General features: G+C 39.3%; 1 protein-coding gene across 6 annotated transcripts in view; it reads left to right on the top strand.

The window, feature by feature from the left end:
- Positions 1-17,777, top strand: part of LMO7 (LIM domain 7) — a 133,490-nt gene that overhangs the window by 114,280 nt on the left and 1,433 nt on the right. For all 6 annotated transcript variants that reach the window (XM_061995618.1, XM_061995578.1, XM_061995594.1 and 3 more), the window contains 11 exons: positions 560-585; positions 887-991; positions 3,006-3,098; positions 4,872-5,356; positions 7,121-7,186; positions 7,517-7,582; positions 9,478-9,530; positions 11,160-11,379; positions 12,321-12,593; positions 13,938-14,046; positions 15,983-16,085. In XM_061995618.1, coding sequence (XP_061851602.1) covers positions 560-585; positions 887-991; positions 3,006-3,098; positions 4,872-5,356; positions 7,121-7,186; positions 7,517-7,582; positions 9,478-9,530; positions 11,160-11,379; positions 12,321-12,593; positions 13,938-14,046; positions 15,983-16,085 — 1,599 coding nt within the window. The remainder of the gene's footprint in view (positions 1-559; positions 586-886; positions 992-3,005; positions 3,099-4,871; positions 5,357-7,120; positions 7,187-7,516; positions 7,583-9,477; positions 9,531-11,159; positions 11,380-12,320; positions 12,594-13,937; positions 14,047-15,982; positions 16,086-17,777) is intronic.

Consider the following 17,777-nt stretch of genomic DNA (forward strand, 5'->3'; position numbering starts at 1 on the left):
TTTACCTTTTTAATAATTTTATTGGCACAAGCTGACACCAAGCATGATAGCCTCATATATCACAAGGGTTGTAGTAAATGGTGATGAGTTCACCAAATTCAAGTGTGCTTTTGGGAGTAGATGAAGAGGGCAGTGTGAAGGGAAAATACATGCTATTGTGCCAAAGCTGCATATGGATATCTATTGCTCTTAATTCATGTCAAGGACAGTAGGTGAGTAGCTGCTGTGCCCTGGAGCAGCATTCCAAGTGTTGGTCATGCTGAACAGCTGGTTTTCAGAATAATAATAGGAGATCTGTAGCAAAGAACCTCTGTGTTACCACGGTGGAAGATGTACAAGCAATTGTTGATGGCACTTGTAAGCATGTAAAGCTTTTAAACAGTTGCACACATTTGTTGAAAGCACCTAATGAGTTCAGTAGGGCAAAATGCAAGCATGGCTTACTAAGGAAGCAAAAATTAGTCTGAAGCTTTGACCTTCCACGCTTACACAAGTTTTGCAGTAGTGGCTATAAATGGTTCTAATGATTTCTGTGGTTTTTTTTCCTCAAATCTCACAGGAGGCCCAGAACCTGCAATGCCTGATGTAAGTTCCATTTACAAACTAGTAAATCATTGTATAATACCAATCTTTTTAAAAAGCTTAATGCTTTCTATTGCTTTTTATACTGCTTTAAAAACATGATCACATCTGAGAGGAGTTACTAAGATTTTCTGCTGTGTTGCTTTCTGTCCCTTTAAATAAAAGCCTAATTTAGATCCTTGTCAGTATAAAGCTACAATGTTTGTAGTGTCTTTTATTTCTCACTTAAAAAAAAAAAAGTTTTAAAATGTAGAGTGTTGAACACATGAAAAGATAATAATATTTCATTTCTGTGCTGCATTAGCTCCCAGTCCCAACTATTAGTGCTCCCAGTCGTCGTGTTTGGGATCAAGAGGAAGAACGAAAACGACAGGAAAAATGGCAAAAGGAGCAGGACCGTTTATTGCAGGTATCATTAGTCTTTGTAATTGTAGGCTGGAATTACCTTGGGTTCAGCAGTTGTTAGGGGGGAAAAAAAGTAATGTGTGACTCTGCAGCTGATGGCCTTACTGATGGTCTAAGAGGCCTTTCAGATACATTTGCTGCACTGCACAATTACACATGTTAGCAATTATTTAGCAAAAAGAGGCATTAATAAGCTTCATGAAGTCAAACCCAGACTGAGTATTCACTATGGCCTGAAGAGCCCAGGCATCACAAGGCTGGTTTGCTCTTACTGGCAGCAGAATTTAAAGGAGAAGCAAAGACTGCAGGGGCGACAGCCTTTCACTTTCATAGAATGGTAGGGGTTGGAAGGGACCTTTAGAGATCATCTAGTCCAACTCCCCTACAGAAGCAGGATCACCTAGATCAGGTCACATAGGAACGTGTCCAGGTGGGTCTTGAAGACCTCCAAAGAAGGAGACTCCACAACCCCTCTGGGCAGCCTGTGCCACTGCTCCCTCACCCTCACAGTGAAATAGTTTTTTCTTTTGAATATGAGTTTTAGTTTTTTCCCCTTAAGAAAATTTTCTCTAGAAGGTATTTTGCCTCAAGATTCAGAGATGAATATGAGAGAATATGTGTCATATTCAGAGATGAAGAGAACACAGCCAATGCCATGTTTAGATGCCTACTAGCATCCTATTTAGCAGTCAGCTAATCACTTGGAATCAGGCAGGTTCCCAGGACCTCTGTGAGTCAGGAAGCTGAACCTGCTAACACAAAACCACCTTGATAACCAATTGCTAGAGAAGAACAGAAGTGGTGCAGAGGGAAGGGGCAATGTATGTTAGCCTAGGGTAGCACAGAAACCAAGCACATGTGTCTGCAAAGATCTCAGCTCAACCATAAGACCATTCAGGCATGTTCAACAAGACGCATCTCTGCAAATTGAAGTTATCTGAAGTCTCTTGGCTAGGAGAGGCATCAGTGAACATCATTTATTCTGCACAAGCCCACTTAATAAGTTTGGTGCATTCTGCAGAAATCTGTGATGTCAAAGTATGGCTTAGTGACTCTGTTACTTGTGGGACGTTTTCTCTCTTTTATCTTACAAACTCTGCAAGGCAAGAGTTGTGCCTTCCTAAATATGTTTGTGGGCTCCATTGTGGTATGATGCTCCATTTTATCCCTTAAGAGATGACTTTAAAGAATGTATACATCGGTCCACTTTTCCTGAGAGCTTTCTCAGCCCTCTACTATCAATTTTCTTTCCTTCTCACTTTTTAGTCCTGAAGTAGTAAATTTGGCCAGGGTAATAATGTTTTTTCTCTTCCCCATGATCCTAATAATGAATTTTCAAGTAACAGAGAAAGGAAGTCTGGTTTTGCCTTTTTTCCAGCATTTTAGAGGGAATACTTTGACATCATTAAATATTTTGCTTTTCCCAAGACGTAAGTGGTGATTGACAAAACCACCAAAACATTTCTTGTATACCTTGAGTAATGCTTTAAGACATTACATTCATTTAATACCAAATACACTCACAGGACAAATTTGGAGGTCCAGAAAATGGGGGTTTTTTTGTTTAAATACCATTCCAAAAGACAAAGAGCTCTTGCTCAAATCAAATTGCTGCCTCGTATTTCACTTGGTGATCACTTTACAATTACCATATTAATGTGCCCAATTCCAAGTCAAATATAATCCCTCCGTCTTTCAAGAAATACCTTAGATAACTGATTTTTGTTCGAATAGGAACTAAACTGGAAGATGGGGAATATAACAGATGGTAGGTCAGTTGTTATGAGACTTAATGTGTAATAAGTCGCAGTTCACCAAAATCAATTGCAGAACTCATTTGGATTGTATTTGAGCCAGGATTTCATTCACTCATGGCAGACCTAACGTCCTAGTGGAGCTCAGGCATGTTTTTATCATGCTGGTCTGTTAAAAACTACATTAAATACCAGTAATACATTTTAATGCAAGTGTAAAAGACAATGTTCCTTTGCATGTTTAACTTCAATCTAACCTAACAGGAGAAATACAAACGGGAACAAGAAAAATTGAGGGAAGAATGGCTGCGAGCTAAGCAAGAAGCAGAAAAAGAGAGCTCCAAGTATTTTGATGAGGTAGGCTATGAATATGGCTTTGCCTTTCACAGAATCATAGAATCATTATGGTGGGAAGAGACCTATAAAGATCATCAAGTCCAACCACTAACCTAAAATTGCCAGGCCCATCACTAAACTGAACCATATCCCTCAGCACCTCCTCTACACATCTTTTGAATATCTCTAGGGATGGTGACTCCACCACCTCCCTGGGCAGCCCATTCCAATGCTTAACAACCCTCTTGGTGAAAAAGTTCTTCCTAATGTCCAGTCTAAACCTCGGCGCAACTTGAACCCATTTTGTCTTGTCTTAACATCCATTACTGGAGAGATCAACTCTGCTTCAATACTTCATCATGAGGCATATTCCTGAGTGCCTGGCTTGTTACTGGCAGCCAGTTCATCCTATCTCTGATAAATTTACATATCAAATCAACTTCAGATTTGCTGTCACATGCTTCAAAATATTAAATGCATGTAGTTTCTATAGATATTGATTTTGTGTCTGTTGCTAATGGGAAGCTGAGCAAGTTTGGTTTTTTTCCCTGAGGGTTAGAGGTGTCTGAGATATCTCTTGTTTATTGCTATGTGAATGGTGCTTCAGGCATGCCAGCTAAATCAGTTGTGTTTATACAGTCAAAAATAAGTAGACTGTAATTTTCAATAAGAAAGCTCTCTGAGCTGTTAGAGGACTTTGCTGTACAAGAATGTAAACCATTTAATATATTTTTTTAATCACTAGAAGTTTGGATGGATCAATCCTTAATTAAAAGCAGTATTTGTTCTCTGCAATTAAAGCATATTTGACTGCTGAGAGACCTTTTTTTTTTTGTCTAAGAGTCATGGAGTGGTAGATCTGAAGCTTGACTTACGAATGGTAGGAGAATGGAGGAGGTTTCCCCCATGTGAGAAGTCATATCAAATTCATTGGTCTAATATACTCTTACAGTGTGTAAACACACTAAGGTTGGTCTTGGGTTCCTAAGTCAAAACAAGAGAGAGAAATGCTGAGTGTCATGGAAGAGTTTGTTTTCATAGAATCATAGAATGGTAGGGGTTGGAAGGGACCTTTTGAGATCATCTAGTCCAATCCCCCTGAAGAAGCAGGGTCACCTAGATAAGGTCGCATAGGAACATGTCCAGGTGGGTCTTGAAGATCTCCAAGGAAGGAGACTCCACAACCCCTCTGGGCAGCCTGTGCCACTGCTCCCTCACCTTCACAGTGAAATAGTTTTTTCTTATGTTTAAGTGGAATTTTTTGTGTTCCAGCTTCATCTCATTACCCCTTGTCCTGTTGCTAGCTACTATAGAAAAAAGGGATGTCCCAACCTTCTGACACCCACCCTTTAGATATTTATAGATGTTAATAAGATCTCCCCTCAGTCTCCTCTTCTCCAGACTAAACAGCCCCAGTTCCCACAGCCTTTCCTCCTATGAAAGATGTTCCATTCCCCGATCATCTTGGTTTTCCGTGTGTATTTAAGTGGAGATGAGGATGGCTTGAAATGTAAATGATACTTCAGAAAGCAGAATGTTTCACATAGTTGTGGCCACACTGCCTGTGGCACTTACTAAGGCTGCTGTGTGGAATGAAGGTCTAAGGTCTTGTGTTAAGAAAATGTGCTAGAAGACACTCAAAATGTGAAACTAAAGGGGTCTTGCATGGAAAGTATTCAGGAGGGTTTTTTACGCAGTCTTCCCTCATAGAATAAATGAACTTTTCTGTTTGAGTAACCTGTTTAAAAATTAGCTCCCTTCCCTAAAAACATGATTTTAAAAAATTTTCTACAGGAGCAGACTGTTCTAACTTTAAACACAGCATCTGTCCCTGCACGGGCTCCATCTGTGTCCAGCTGGAGGGCAAGCTCTGAGGAAAATACTCCTGAAGAGCTAGGAGGAGATGGAAGAAGAGAGCTGACAGCGCACTTACTGGGTAAGGAAGAAGAAAGGAGGAGGCTTCAGGAGGAACGGAGGACCCAGGAAGAAGCAGCCCTGCGTTTTGAGCAAGAAAGGGAACTCCAGGAACTGGAGCTTGAGAGACAACGTAAAGAGAGGGAAGAGCAATATGCTGAGGAGCAGCGGCGGCGGCGGCGGGCAGAGATGGAAGAGCGGCAGCGACAGGTGGAAATGGAGGAGCGGAGGAGACAGGCAGAGATGGAGGAGCAGAGGAGACAGGCAGAGATGGAGGAGAGGAGGAGACAGGCAGAGATGGAGGAGCAGAGGAGACAGGCTGAAAGGCAAAGGGAGATGTCAGTGGAGACTCCTCAGTACCAAAGGTGCGTGTGCTTGTGGTGGTGGATGTACCCTCATCTTTCTGCATTAAAAATTCAAATACATCTCTAAAGGGAGTGCATTTATCCTGAATATCTAAGTGCATACGTGTAAGGCTGTAGATTAATTGGTAGATAACACAGGATAGGCTTGTTTTCTAAAGGTAGAAGAATCAGGTATAATGCAAAGTCTTTCCCTGTGAATCAAGTGCTCTATTTACCCACCTTAGCTTGTTTTTTAAATAGGAAATGTAGATACAGTACTTACAGCCAAAGCAAAGATGACTTGAAGTACTTAGTATGAAGATTTTCTAAGAGCACTGCATAAGCTTGTAAATTGAGAGCCAGTGGCTCAACATACAAAGCTTTCAGAAGAAACAGAGTTAACTCTTTTCCAACAAATATGACTGGTTTTCCAGTCTCCTTTCTCATTTTATTTTGACACTGCAACAATAAAGTTCAATTGCACTACTGGATTAATTTGTCTATGAGAGGCATCCTGGTGTATGATAGAACAGATAGTGGTTTAGATATCATAGCCTCTTAGAAATAACCACTATGGATAAATTTCTTCTACAGCATGACAAAGTTTCTTTCTTTACCTTATTTGGCAGCTTGGTATTAAAAAAACCCAACACTCTAGAACAAAGAAAAACAACCCAACCCAACAAAAAAATCTGCCAACTATTAGTTTACAAGTTCAAGTTCTAGCCCAGAAGTTTTTGGGCTACTAATACAGGTATTATGGGAGATGAATCTGTCTGAAACAGATTAAAATGGTAACTTTTCCTTATTTCTTGTACATTTAGCTTACTGCCTTGTGTAAACAGCTTTGCTGTGTCCCTTGAGGATTTTCCCCTTTTATTACATAAGTAATAAGAGATGACTGAAGATAACACATGGTATCAAGTCTTAGGAGAAGAAAATATGGTTATAAAGTTGCATATATTTGCCAGGGAGATTGAGTCCTGGAGTTACTTAGCTCATTGTAAATGACTGCTGCTTGAGATCCCTGCTGAGCACAGCCAAGGCATAGTTGTTACAAAGGCGGAACAAGTTCTTCTTGGCATCTGAGCAAGGATATCTCTACAGTTTCAGCTTGCCCCAATTGCAAGATAATAGGACTTTGTGTGGTAGCTTATTAAGCTGCTGTAATATCTGCATATCTAAATCCTTAATATGTGCTGTAGTCCCAGGGGATTTTGTTGCTTCTGAAGTTCCTGCCAAAGGATGTGTTTTGCTAAACAAGGATGGCTTTGCTTAACAGTAAAGGAGCAAGTTCAGTAAAACTGGTATTTAAACTATCTGGTGTGAAATGTTTGCTTTACGATACTATCCAAAGATATGACTTGAAATCTGAAATGTTACATAAACATCTATGAAGGCATGATCCATGCAGCAAAGAGCACAGAGGTTGGGGACGGACAGCTGGAAGAGCTTTGTGGAAGTTAGTGTTTCTTTATGGGCCACAGACTGCATGTAGACCATTTTCTAGAATATATATGTAACTTCTAGAGAACCGCTGTGTTTACACAGAGCTTACCTCCTGCCTTTGAAATGGCTGAGATAATCACTGTCATACACTGACTCTTGCAACTTTTGCGGAATCTTAAGCCTTTAGTGGTTTTTTTGCCTCATGTATTTTCATGTTTCTAACACATCTGAACTTCCTGAATTTTTTCCATGTGTACTTACTGTTTGCCTAGTTTTAGAAAATGGGGGTTTTTTTGTTTTAATATGTATTTTCTTCTGTCTGTGTTTTGCTTCTAGACATTATGAGCGCTATGAAGTCTCTAAAACAATAGAAGATCGGCCTGGCCATCCTCTTGTTGACAGGTAATAAGAAATTGAATCAATAAGTAGGTTGGAACATCTTCAGCAATAATCATTAACCATTTCTGAATGCTCACCTTTGGATTTCTCATCACTTACAAAAAAAGTAATTTCAGATAGCTTTTCTGACAACCTTTCTCTTTCTACCTTCTTCTGTTTGTTGTGTTTCTGACCCATAATGTTAAGCCTTCTTAGAACTTTACCTGTTAGGGTTTTTTCCTTTATTTCCCTTAAGAATCTGGCTTTACTAGAGGATAGTTATGTCTCTGTATGTTCTTTGCTGTATATAAAGATAATGTTATGGTGGTTTTTTTGTTTTTTTGTTTTTAATAGGCATTATGAGCACTACGAAGTTTCTAAAACCATTGAGGAGCAACCTGGCCAGTCGTTTTCTGACAGGTATGTGTGATACTGAATTTCAGTGTAGACAGTTCACCCTTTCTGTGTCAGAAAGCTCTGAAACTTGCAATAAACTTTAGCTGTGGCAGCTAAGTGTATGCTTGGTATTGCTGCTATGTTTTACAGATTTTATGGCATGCTTTCACACTGGGAAAACAAGAAGCCAAACTTCTGGCAAATTATGTGCTGTGCTGTAAACAACAGTCAGTCAGTAGGGTTTTGCTGGGAGAAGCAGAACAGTAAGGAAGCAAATATGTGGGCGGCACTAGACTTTATCTGGCTGGAAAACAATTTCAGATAATATTGTGGTTGTGAGGTAACGTGCTGTACAAACTAAGGTGCAGTCATCCCAATCGGGATTGTGCAACTTGAGAGAGTAAACAGGGAGGGAAATGAGAGGCAGCAGCAAGGTATTTATCAGGAAGATAACAGATATGCCTCTTGTTAAGTTACACTCTCTTACCACGGCTATTTGCCGTTTTGTTTTGCTTGGTGGTTTGTTTGGGGTTTTATTGTTGAGTTGTTTTGGGGTTTTTACTTTTGTTTTCTCTTTTATTTCAGTAGACTATATTAGCCACTGCAGTACTGGGTTCTTTGAACAGACAGCTTTTTCTTCTCCCTTTTAATAACTGGGCTATGGTTTTAAAAATGCTGATGTGACTTAAATTGAGAATGTTTGTATCAAGCCTTTGTCTTAGATGGCATCCCCTAGTAGTTCTGAAAGATCATGTCCCTTGCATATTTATTCAGTCCTTGGAGTGAGCATACTTTTTTTCCTTTTTGTTTTACATTAAGAGGAAGCCCAAGACTTACAGGGTACAACTGAGGGAGCTGTTAATTATGGAAGTTCTAAGTCTAACTTCATAAGGTGCCTACACTAAATAGTTAAAGCTTGGATATATGTGTGAGAAGGATGCTGAAGTACTAAAGGCATCCCAGGCAAGACTGACCTGCTCTTTGGAGCTCCAGTTTACTACAAGTAACAGTGAAACTGTTGCATCTTTTCAAATACATTAGAAAATAACTCTGTTTCATATGACAGACAATCAGAACTTTGGGGAGCAAGAAGCATGATGCAGTTTATGCATCTTTTATCTACAAAGGACAAAACTCCCTCAAAACACTGTTATGCAGCCAGTGCTGTGTGTATTCACATTCATGTAACAGCTTTGAATTGTGAACCCAGCAAAGGATTTATGTTCCTTTCTGAGGTGTTAAACTACGAAACCGGCTGTATTAATTGAAAGTAATAGTACAACATAGAGGTGTTGCTGAAGCCTCCTGCTCTGTACTGTCAGAAATCTGTCATTTTGCTATTTGTCTTCCTGTATATTCAATGACTAAAACTTGGCTTGGCTAAAACTCATTAAAAAAACCCCTATGCTGTGTGTAATCAGTGAATAATAAATTTCACAAGGAGAATCTGCATGCACTCTTTGAGGAGGTGTTTTGCTTACAGTCTAATAATGGTACTGATGTATCATTTAAGTTTCTCCTGAAGTTAACTTTCAAAGCAGGTTTATAAATTATTTATTGGGTTTTGATTGTCTGACTGTAGTCTTCACAAAGCTTCCACAGGGAAGGACTTTGTTTTTTACATTGTTTTGTGTTGATGATCAGTCTCATCCCTAAAGCACTGGGAGCTTTTAGTACAGCATTAAATATTAATTGGTGATTATCTATTGACATCTAGTTATTCATATATATATTTTTTTTATCCACTTAATACCCTGTTGGTCTTTGGGTATTTTTGCCTCATACTTTAAGTACAGTTTAAGTTGTTGATGGGAGAGATAGTGGAAAAAGGCTGTGTATCTGTCATCTGCAATAAAATCTTTGTCTAAGGCTAGGTCCCCTAGTTGAGATAGAGAAATCAATGTTTTCTATATCCTTAGGAATAAGTCCAAGTCTACATCGGAACTGAATGACTTAAACACAGTCAGAAATGGTGAGTATTGTTTAATTTCCTTTTTTTTTTTAAAGGTATTAGATGTATTAGGTGTCATCTTAAAAATAATTATCAAAGTTCTTTTTTTGATAGATGCATTGTAATTCAAATTCATACTGTGCCACAATTTCATGAAGTTTCAACAGCAAGAAGAAATTTGTACAGTGAATATGTAAGCCTAGGACAAGTGATTAACTCTTCTCTTGAAGACCATAGCAGTGATTACAAATGGATCTTTAGATGCCTAAATTTTAGATGACTGATGTTTATATGAAGTTAAGCCAATCATGTAGGTGTATCACTGAAGATATACGTCTTGATATGTTGACTCTGTCAACAAAAAAAGCTACATATCCCAAAATGCTAATGTATTTAATACATTTTGCTCTCTTTAACTTCTGTTAGTCTAGGAGTAACACAACTAGAAGTCAGCTCTTGATACTGCCATAGTGACTTGTTTCCTGGACTCCAGTTCTTTGCTGCCTTTCTTGAGCTGTCCTTCCATTATGTTACTGTTTTTAGAGGAATGTGGGTAAAGCAAAGCGACCAACCAGATTTATAAATGTGTTACAATACGAAATGCCTGGAAGCCACTCCAGTGTCTATAACATGGTTAAAGACCATAGTCACAAGTAATCTCTAATACAGTGTTCACTTTTCTAAAGATATATTGCAGATTGGCAACATTGCTTTCATACCTTAAAGCTTGGACATTGAAGCTAATGAGAGAGTAAACTTCCACAATGTTTTATAATGGTAATCTATAGCAATAAATCCAATAGAAAATCTATAGTCAGAGCAGGAATGAAAGGGGATTGAAATTTTAATTGAATGACTTATTGCTGAGTAATTATCTTAATTAGTCTTACTATATTTCCTAGATCTGGTAACTATTCTTTAAAGAAAGAATCATTGCCTTCTAATGTGTCAGAAAAAGATGGCTGTCTTTTTCACCTTCCAAAATGTCAAATGCCAGCTATACCATAGAACTCGTTTCAACTGACTATTTAACATCCAAATAATAGAGAAACTCTCTGTAAGACTTCCCTCTCCTCTCCCGTCCTCACTTTCCATATATATATTTCTATAAAGCAATGTGCTTAGTGTCTTGCATAAGAGAATTCTTGAAAACAGGGATAACTGAGAGAGAAAAAAAGAAAATGGGCTCTTACAGACAATGAAAGGATCCCACCATTCAACTGTATATTCCAAACATGCTTCAGTTTGTATAGGCAGATAGGTCCAAATTATGTCACTAAAAGATATTGTGCTCTTATACATCTATAAGTGTGTGTAAAAGTGTGTAAAAATACATGTATGAGTGTGTATATATGTACAGGCAAATGTATTTTCCTTCACTTTCCAAGTGTATGTGCATATACCTACTTGTATTTGTGTTAAATATCATGTAAAAGGCTACAATAATAGAAACAGGTAAAAAAATTGGCATCCTAGTAACGTATTGCCAAGTTTGGTACCAGCCACCCGGCTGTAAAAAGGAATTGGAGAGACTTGTGAATGTGGTGATGAATGACTGCTTTTGGAGTTATAGCCAGAGTACAGTATGTGTGATAACAGCTTTTGTGCCTTAAGGTGTCCAGCTGAGATCTGCACATCTTGTCCATACAGGTACCCAGAGCAAGTATTCAGAGAGATCTTGGAATGTGGGTGAGTCACAGAAGAAATCTCAGAAGGAGCAAAACCTGTCTGCAGCAGAGTTGGAGAGACAGCAAATCCTTCAGGAAATGAGAAAGAAAACATCTCTACACACAGACAGCAGCTGGATTAGGCAGCGCAGTTCCAGTATACATAAGGAGCCCATTAGTCTGTACAGCAATAGTATGAGGAGGTAGGCATAGCATTAAAAATTAACTTTGTTTCTCATCAAATATTTTTGTTTGGTTATTCTAAACTTCAGCTTGTATTACAAAGCACAGAAACAAATGGAGTCTGTGAAGTGCTGTAAGGTAAACTGCATAGCAACACAGGTAGAAGAAAGTAGCTGTATCACAGCTGGAACTAAATGTGGTTTTTTGCAAGTAAAGAACATGGATCTGACCTGTAAATAACCTAGCACCTCATTTCTTACTTGATATACCAGCATTGGAAATAAATCATGTGCCTGGTCAGGGATAGACATGCTCAAGAATTTCAGCATGACAGTTTATTGTGGAAGTTAATTATTATGACTAAGGAGTATACCTTTGGGTGGGTTGGTTGCTTGGGTTTTTTTTTACTTAGAAATATGTCAGAAAGGTGGGAGTTTATTTCTCGCTTTGAGTATTGCATGGATGTTAGATTTGTCACTTAGGAAACAGCCAAATTATCGGTCAGGAGAGTGTTTAGCTATTGGGCCAACACCTTGTATCTGGCCGATGCTATCCAGTCTGGGTGGATTGGTATTTTTGTTCTGGTATCCCTTGGAGAAAACAAAAACAAACCTGGTATCTGAGGTGCGTTGTCGTACAGTGGATTTCGATACGTTTCACCCTGATAAGGCTGAGGTGAAGAATGTTTTGCTTTTATTCTGCAGTACTTAAGTGACACCTCTTTTGCCCCACCTGCATTTTCTCATGAGACTAGGGCTGGACACAGAGGGTGATTTGCTTGTCAAATATTTTTAACCACTATGTGAAGAATATTGCTCAGAGTGAGCAGACAAGCATATTTGTATTAGAAAGTCTTAAAAATTATAGAGTAATGGTTTGTTGGTTAAAAAATACACCAGAATATAACTCTTCTGCTCCAATTGTGCTGGCATTTACATTTGCATGTGTACCTCTCTTACAGAGGCGAGTCTTTGGACAATCTTGATTCTTCAAGAACAAGCTCATGGAGACACCACTCATGGCTGAGCCAGTCTGCCTCCTCTTCATCTCTGTCCTCTAGTCAAGATTTCAGTCGCCCGGTATCGACTTCCAACCGAGCCTACATGTGCACTCCTTCCTCCAGCAAAGCACCTCCTGCAGCCGCCTCTGTGAGGGCCCCCTCTGTGTCCCAGACAGCCCCCCGGGCTCAGTCTCCTCTCTCTGCTTCCCAGCCAGGGCCCCAGACACGGAGCAGGTGAGCAAGTGCCTTTCTGCTGAAAAGGTACAAATGTCAGGCCCTTATAAAGAGGGAACTTTGTGTATATGGTGATCTACAGGAGTGTTCTTGCAACTATATCGATGAACAAGTCTGAAAAGTACCTGATTTTTTTTGTCTGGATGCGACAGTGGGAATATGGGCTGATATTACCTCCCTGCTCCAGTCATTCAGAAAATTCCTCAGGTTTGTCATCGCTGCTTGACATCGGTTAAAATAACAAAGGAACTGAAATAATAAATCTCTGGTTTCCAAGCTGTGTGTTGGTTACCAAAACGATGAGTAAAAGCCTACTCCAGATGGCATTCCTGATGGCTTATTTTCTTAGGTTTGTTTTAACAAAAGATTCCTGAAACCCACACTTCATGTCCGTCGTCTTGGTCTCCCCTTTTGCTGGCATATGGTCAATATCATCTCAAGGAGCACTCAGGAATTCTCATAAGAGAATACACCTTGGAGAATTACAGAGTAGGATATTGGTTTTAATCTAGGAGGAGAAAGCAAGAATTACGACATATTTTAAAGGAAAAATGGAATTTGGTTGTGGTAGAATACATAACTCTGCTGTTTTCTTGAAACATTTTAGTAATACCTTGGGATAAGACTATAGAGAATCATCCCCGTGCTATTCGTGTATTATATATAACAACAGTGTGAAAACTACTTCTCTAGATCTTACAATCTCAGCACTTTGTGCTAAATTGACCTTTTTTGTTGGATTTTTTTTGGTCCCTTAAAGCTAGGCTCCTACATTCTTAATAACGTAAGAAAATTACCCTCTTAACCATGTTTGCTTATCTTATTCTCACTTCCATTTGCTAGCAGTTTGGTAGATCTGTGGAAACTGACCTCTGTATGGCTTACGTTCAAAAGGTTAACACAATATTATATGGCCAGGACTAGCCTTCTGCTACCTAACAAAGTGCAGATGCTACGACTTGGGAATGGTGCTTGCTAAAACTCAGCCCTTGGGATAATCCCCCACAAATAAAAAATACAACAGGAGCACAGAACCTGTGTTCTTACTCTCCAAACTTAACAATATACTTCTTTTATTTGTCAAAGGCATTTTGTACAATGAAATATCTTCCAAGAATGTGATGGGATTTCTTCATTTATTCCTTTGTAATGCTGATCTAAAATACAACACTTCAGCTTTCCAATCTACTGTAAATAATATTAATTTTTCAGTTTATTTTCCCCAAGCAGTCTATCAGTCCACTTCTTACCAGTGTGTTTTTTAGTCTCAAAGTCTTTGATAACTTTTCTTTTGTCTTTTAAACCTTTTCAAGCTGGTTTTAAGGTTTTTCATTCTACATTTAGGTCAGTCAGTGGGAAGAAAATCTGTTCATACTGTAATAACGTTCTGGGCAAAGGAGCAGCCATGATCATTGAGTCTCTTGGTCTTTGTTATCATTTACATTGCTTTAAGGTGAGAGCTGGGAGTCACATCGTGAAGGAACAGGAACTAATCAGGAGCACGCATGGCTACTCAGTGTTATGCTCACAGGGGCTCTACTAATCACCTGCTTTGCCTTCTATTCTTGACAGCGTGGTGCATGCATATTTCCATGAGGCAGTCCTTATCTGCAGGCATTTAGCACTCAGCTCTTAAATTTCTTAAATGCCAGATCTAACAGGAAGGACTTTGACAAGTAAGATGGACACATTGTCTGTGAGATCAAATTTCTTCCTTCTTTGAATAGGCAGCAAAAAATCAGAAGGTGCCACTTCTCCCAGATGAACCAAGATCCTTAAAAAAGATCCTTTACTGTGATGGAGCAGTGGCACAGGCTGCCCAGGGGGCTTGTGGTGTCTCCTTCCTTGGAGGTCTTCAAGACCCGCCTGGACATGTTCCTATGTGACCTGATCTAGGTGAACCTGCTTCTGCAGGGGGGTTGGACTAGATGATCTCTAAAGATCCCTTCCAACCATTCTGTGATTCTGTGAAAAAAGAATGAAAATAAAAATAAATTTTTAAAAATCTCAGCCTGGACACTGGCAATCAAATAATAAAAGATAACCCATCACTTCTAATCCTAGTAGGCAGTGTTCATGTGTTTTTTTCCAGGCAAAAGCATGTTGGCAGCATTCACCCTGGCAGGATAAAACCCAGCACCAAACCAGAAACTATGCTTAGTGCTACTTAGGCCTGGTCAGAGACTAGGTATATTAGCTCATGCTTAGCAGTGAGGCAGAGCTACGTGATTTCCAGTCAGCTTAGGGCGTACACAGAGCTAAAGAATAAATGCCTGCCTGCAGAAGATGTAAAAGCACTTCTAGTTCCCCTACCCTGGGACCAGATGAGAAACTAGATTCTGATTTGGAAGTGCTGTTGAACCTTCCATGACTTTAAGAAAGAGACTTCTGTGTCTCATTCAGAATACTTGTCTTCCATGCCCAGCTCCAATATCACCTGAAAATGACAAGGGATTGACTCAAAGCTCTCCCTGGTCCTGCTAGCCTGAGCAGGAGGGATGAGAGTAATCCATGGGAACCGGTCATCATTCCCTTTCTGAAGAACATGTATTCTGTGCAAGGGAGTTCACCTGTAGCTCCTAACCTACATAAGCAAATCCCAAATTTCTGTTTTTCAAATTTCTGGAGATTAATGAGCTGTGGAACAGACTGCCATCCAAAAGATTCATTACTCGTTCAAGCAGGCGAACTATCTATCCTTCCATAGTCAGCCAAATACTTTGCTTCATAAATCCAGCAAGGGGAGGGTATCATGTTTTGAGTTACATTCCTTCCAGAAGTGGTTCATATTCACAGCAAAGACGTGTTCAGCCACCATAGTTAAATAGTTTAATGTTAGCATGAAAACTATCAAGACTATTATTCATGTGTTTATTCAAGGAAAATGAAATGGGCCCCTTCTCTCCAAATAAGAGCTTGTTTTTATGATGTAAACCCAGGAAATTGAGAGTGCTTCAGTATTTGCTGCTTTGAATGCCAAAGGGCTGAGGACACCAGAAATGTTCTAGTGCCACATGGAAATCTGCAAGTAGCACACCCAGGTGTTCTGTGCCAAAATTCTTGTTGCCATCTAGGGAATAATATTGTTTTCATGTTGAGCCAATTTTCATTTTCAGAGAAACAAAAGTGCAAAATAAGTTTAATGAATTAATCTTTAAAAACCATCTGCTTTATGTTGATGTATCTCTGCTACTCACTGTCCAGTTGTCGCCTTAAAATACTTTCTAGGGGTTGGTTGCATTTTGGTCTACTAATTGTTATATACTTGCTTCTAGTGATTGTGGGTTTATGGTTCAAGCTTTGCTGAGCTTAATCCAAGCTGCTTTTGAACAGCATTTTTGTTTCTTAGTATTTTGTAAGGAGTTGGTAATTATTCATCTGTTACACAGTGTGTTGCCTGTGGATGCGACCTTGGAGGATCCCGCTCCGGAGCCGAAGTTAGGATCCGAAACAACAAACTCTTCTGCAACGACTGCTATATCAGATTTAAAAGTAAGCCAGTCCAGCTGCAGTGTGCATGACCATTGTTCTCTGTGCTGTACAACCTTGAGTGTTTGCATAGCTGAGCCACTTGATAGCTTTCAAGTTTAGCTTTCAGTGGGTACATTAGGTTCAGCAAGGTTTGCTTGCCAGTTTCTGTCTTTTGTAAGATAGTTATTCCTTACTTTTGACTTGCTAGTAGCTGAATTTACCACCTTGTTATTAAACTGCTCCAAGTAGACAATGTGGTGTAGTCATCCTGCTTTCTTCAGGGATCTGAGAAAGCAGTGCCAAGGAGTTGTCAGCTGCTGAGCAGGCTTGTCCTGGTAACAGAGAAGTCTTTTTGAAAAATTGTCTAACATCTTTTTTAAAAAGTAATCTGAATATGTATTTAATTCAGTCCTAATGCATACCTGGAAAGCTGTTAGTTTATCCTGTGCAGGTGGCACAAATGCTGGTTTCTTTTCGCGATGCTATTATGATTTGAATTATAGGTCTGTGATTGGTTATTCATTTAGGTACAAGTTCAGGAGGAATTGATTTACTTACAGATCTTAATTAAAAGGTGCAGTATATTTTTTTTCCTTTATTATGGTTTGCAGAATTATGATTTGCTGGAGCATGATGTTAAGGCTTTGAATAATAATGTTGAGGTGTTGTTTGGGGGTTTTTTTAATGCTGTCATAGCTGATGGTAGACAACCTCCTAATTTTGATGTCTCGGATGTTTTGTATGTACTTTTATGTAGCTAATGTAGAATTCTCTAGAATGATAAAATTCAGCTAAGGGAAAATATTTCTGACTGAATTCCTGGGAAATGTGTCTGTGTTTCTTCTTAAACCTGGCACATTTTTCCTATGGTGGACCAGAAGGCAGTGAAGGGAACAGGATACTCATGCTGCAATACTTGAGCACCACTTGGGCATCTGCTAGCTGGGAAGCCTAGCTCAGAAAAAAAGAGAAGCTCTGCATCTGATGCTGTTGCTGTTTTCAGGCTCATTTTGCCTTCCAAGAAGAGGAAAACCTGCCCACATCACAGAAATGATTACGTGATGCCTGAGCTAAACCCAGAAAACCCCACACATTTCCTTGATGTTAACAGTGCATTAATGGAGGCTGATGTTCGGTGCAAGGATGCCACCACCATCAGCAGAAGGAGGAAGAACATCACCCCCTTCCACCTGGAGGTGATCCAGAGCACTGGGTCATATCTCTCTGTGTTAATGTTCAGAGAATTTATCTCCTTGATTATGAGACTACACCAAAGCAACTATATTGCTATTCTAAGCACCCAAATGTGTGGGAGATTCACCCCAGGACCTACTCATGTGTTTTAATCTTTTCTTTGTGGGTCTGAATTGCTTGGATGAGTTGAATGAGTCTGAACAAAATAATACCCTGCCAAGACAACATTCAGGAATTTGCTGATGAAAGTAACCAAAAATTTTATCATAGATGAGTTGCTATTTAGTCTCTTTTTGACATTACAGCCCATAAAATCGCAGCAGTGCCTTTCAGAAACAGAGTTGATCTGTGAGAAAACAGTTATATTCCCTTCCCTTCAGACTGCATCTACTTGGGCCAGTGGGCACCTTGAAACATAATTGTTTGAGATACGAGTAAATCAGGAATTGTAAGAATTTGTATGTACAGAATAAAGTATTGAGATTAGTGATTAGTAATTTAAATTAGCTGTTTGAATAA

Source organism: Colius striatus, chromosome 1 (assembly GCF_028858725.1).
Source record: "Colius striatus isolate bColStr4 chromosome 1, bColStr4.1.hap1, whole genome shotgun sequence".
In the NCBI taxonomy this organism is placed as follows: domain Eukaryota; kingdom Metazoa; phylum Chordata; class Aves; order Coliiformes; family Coliidae; genus Colius; species Colius striatus.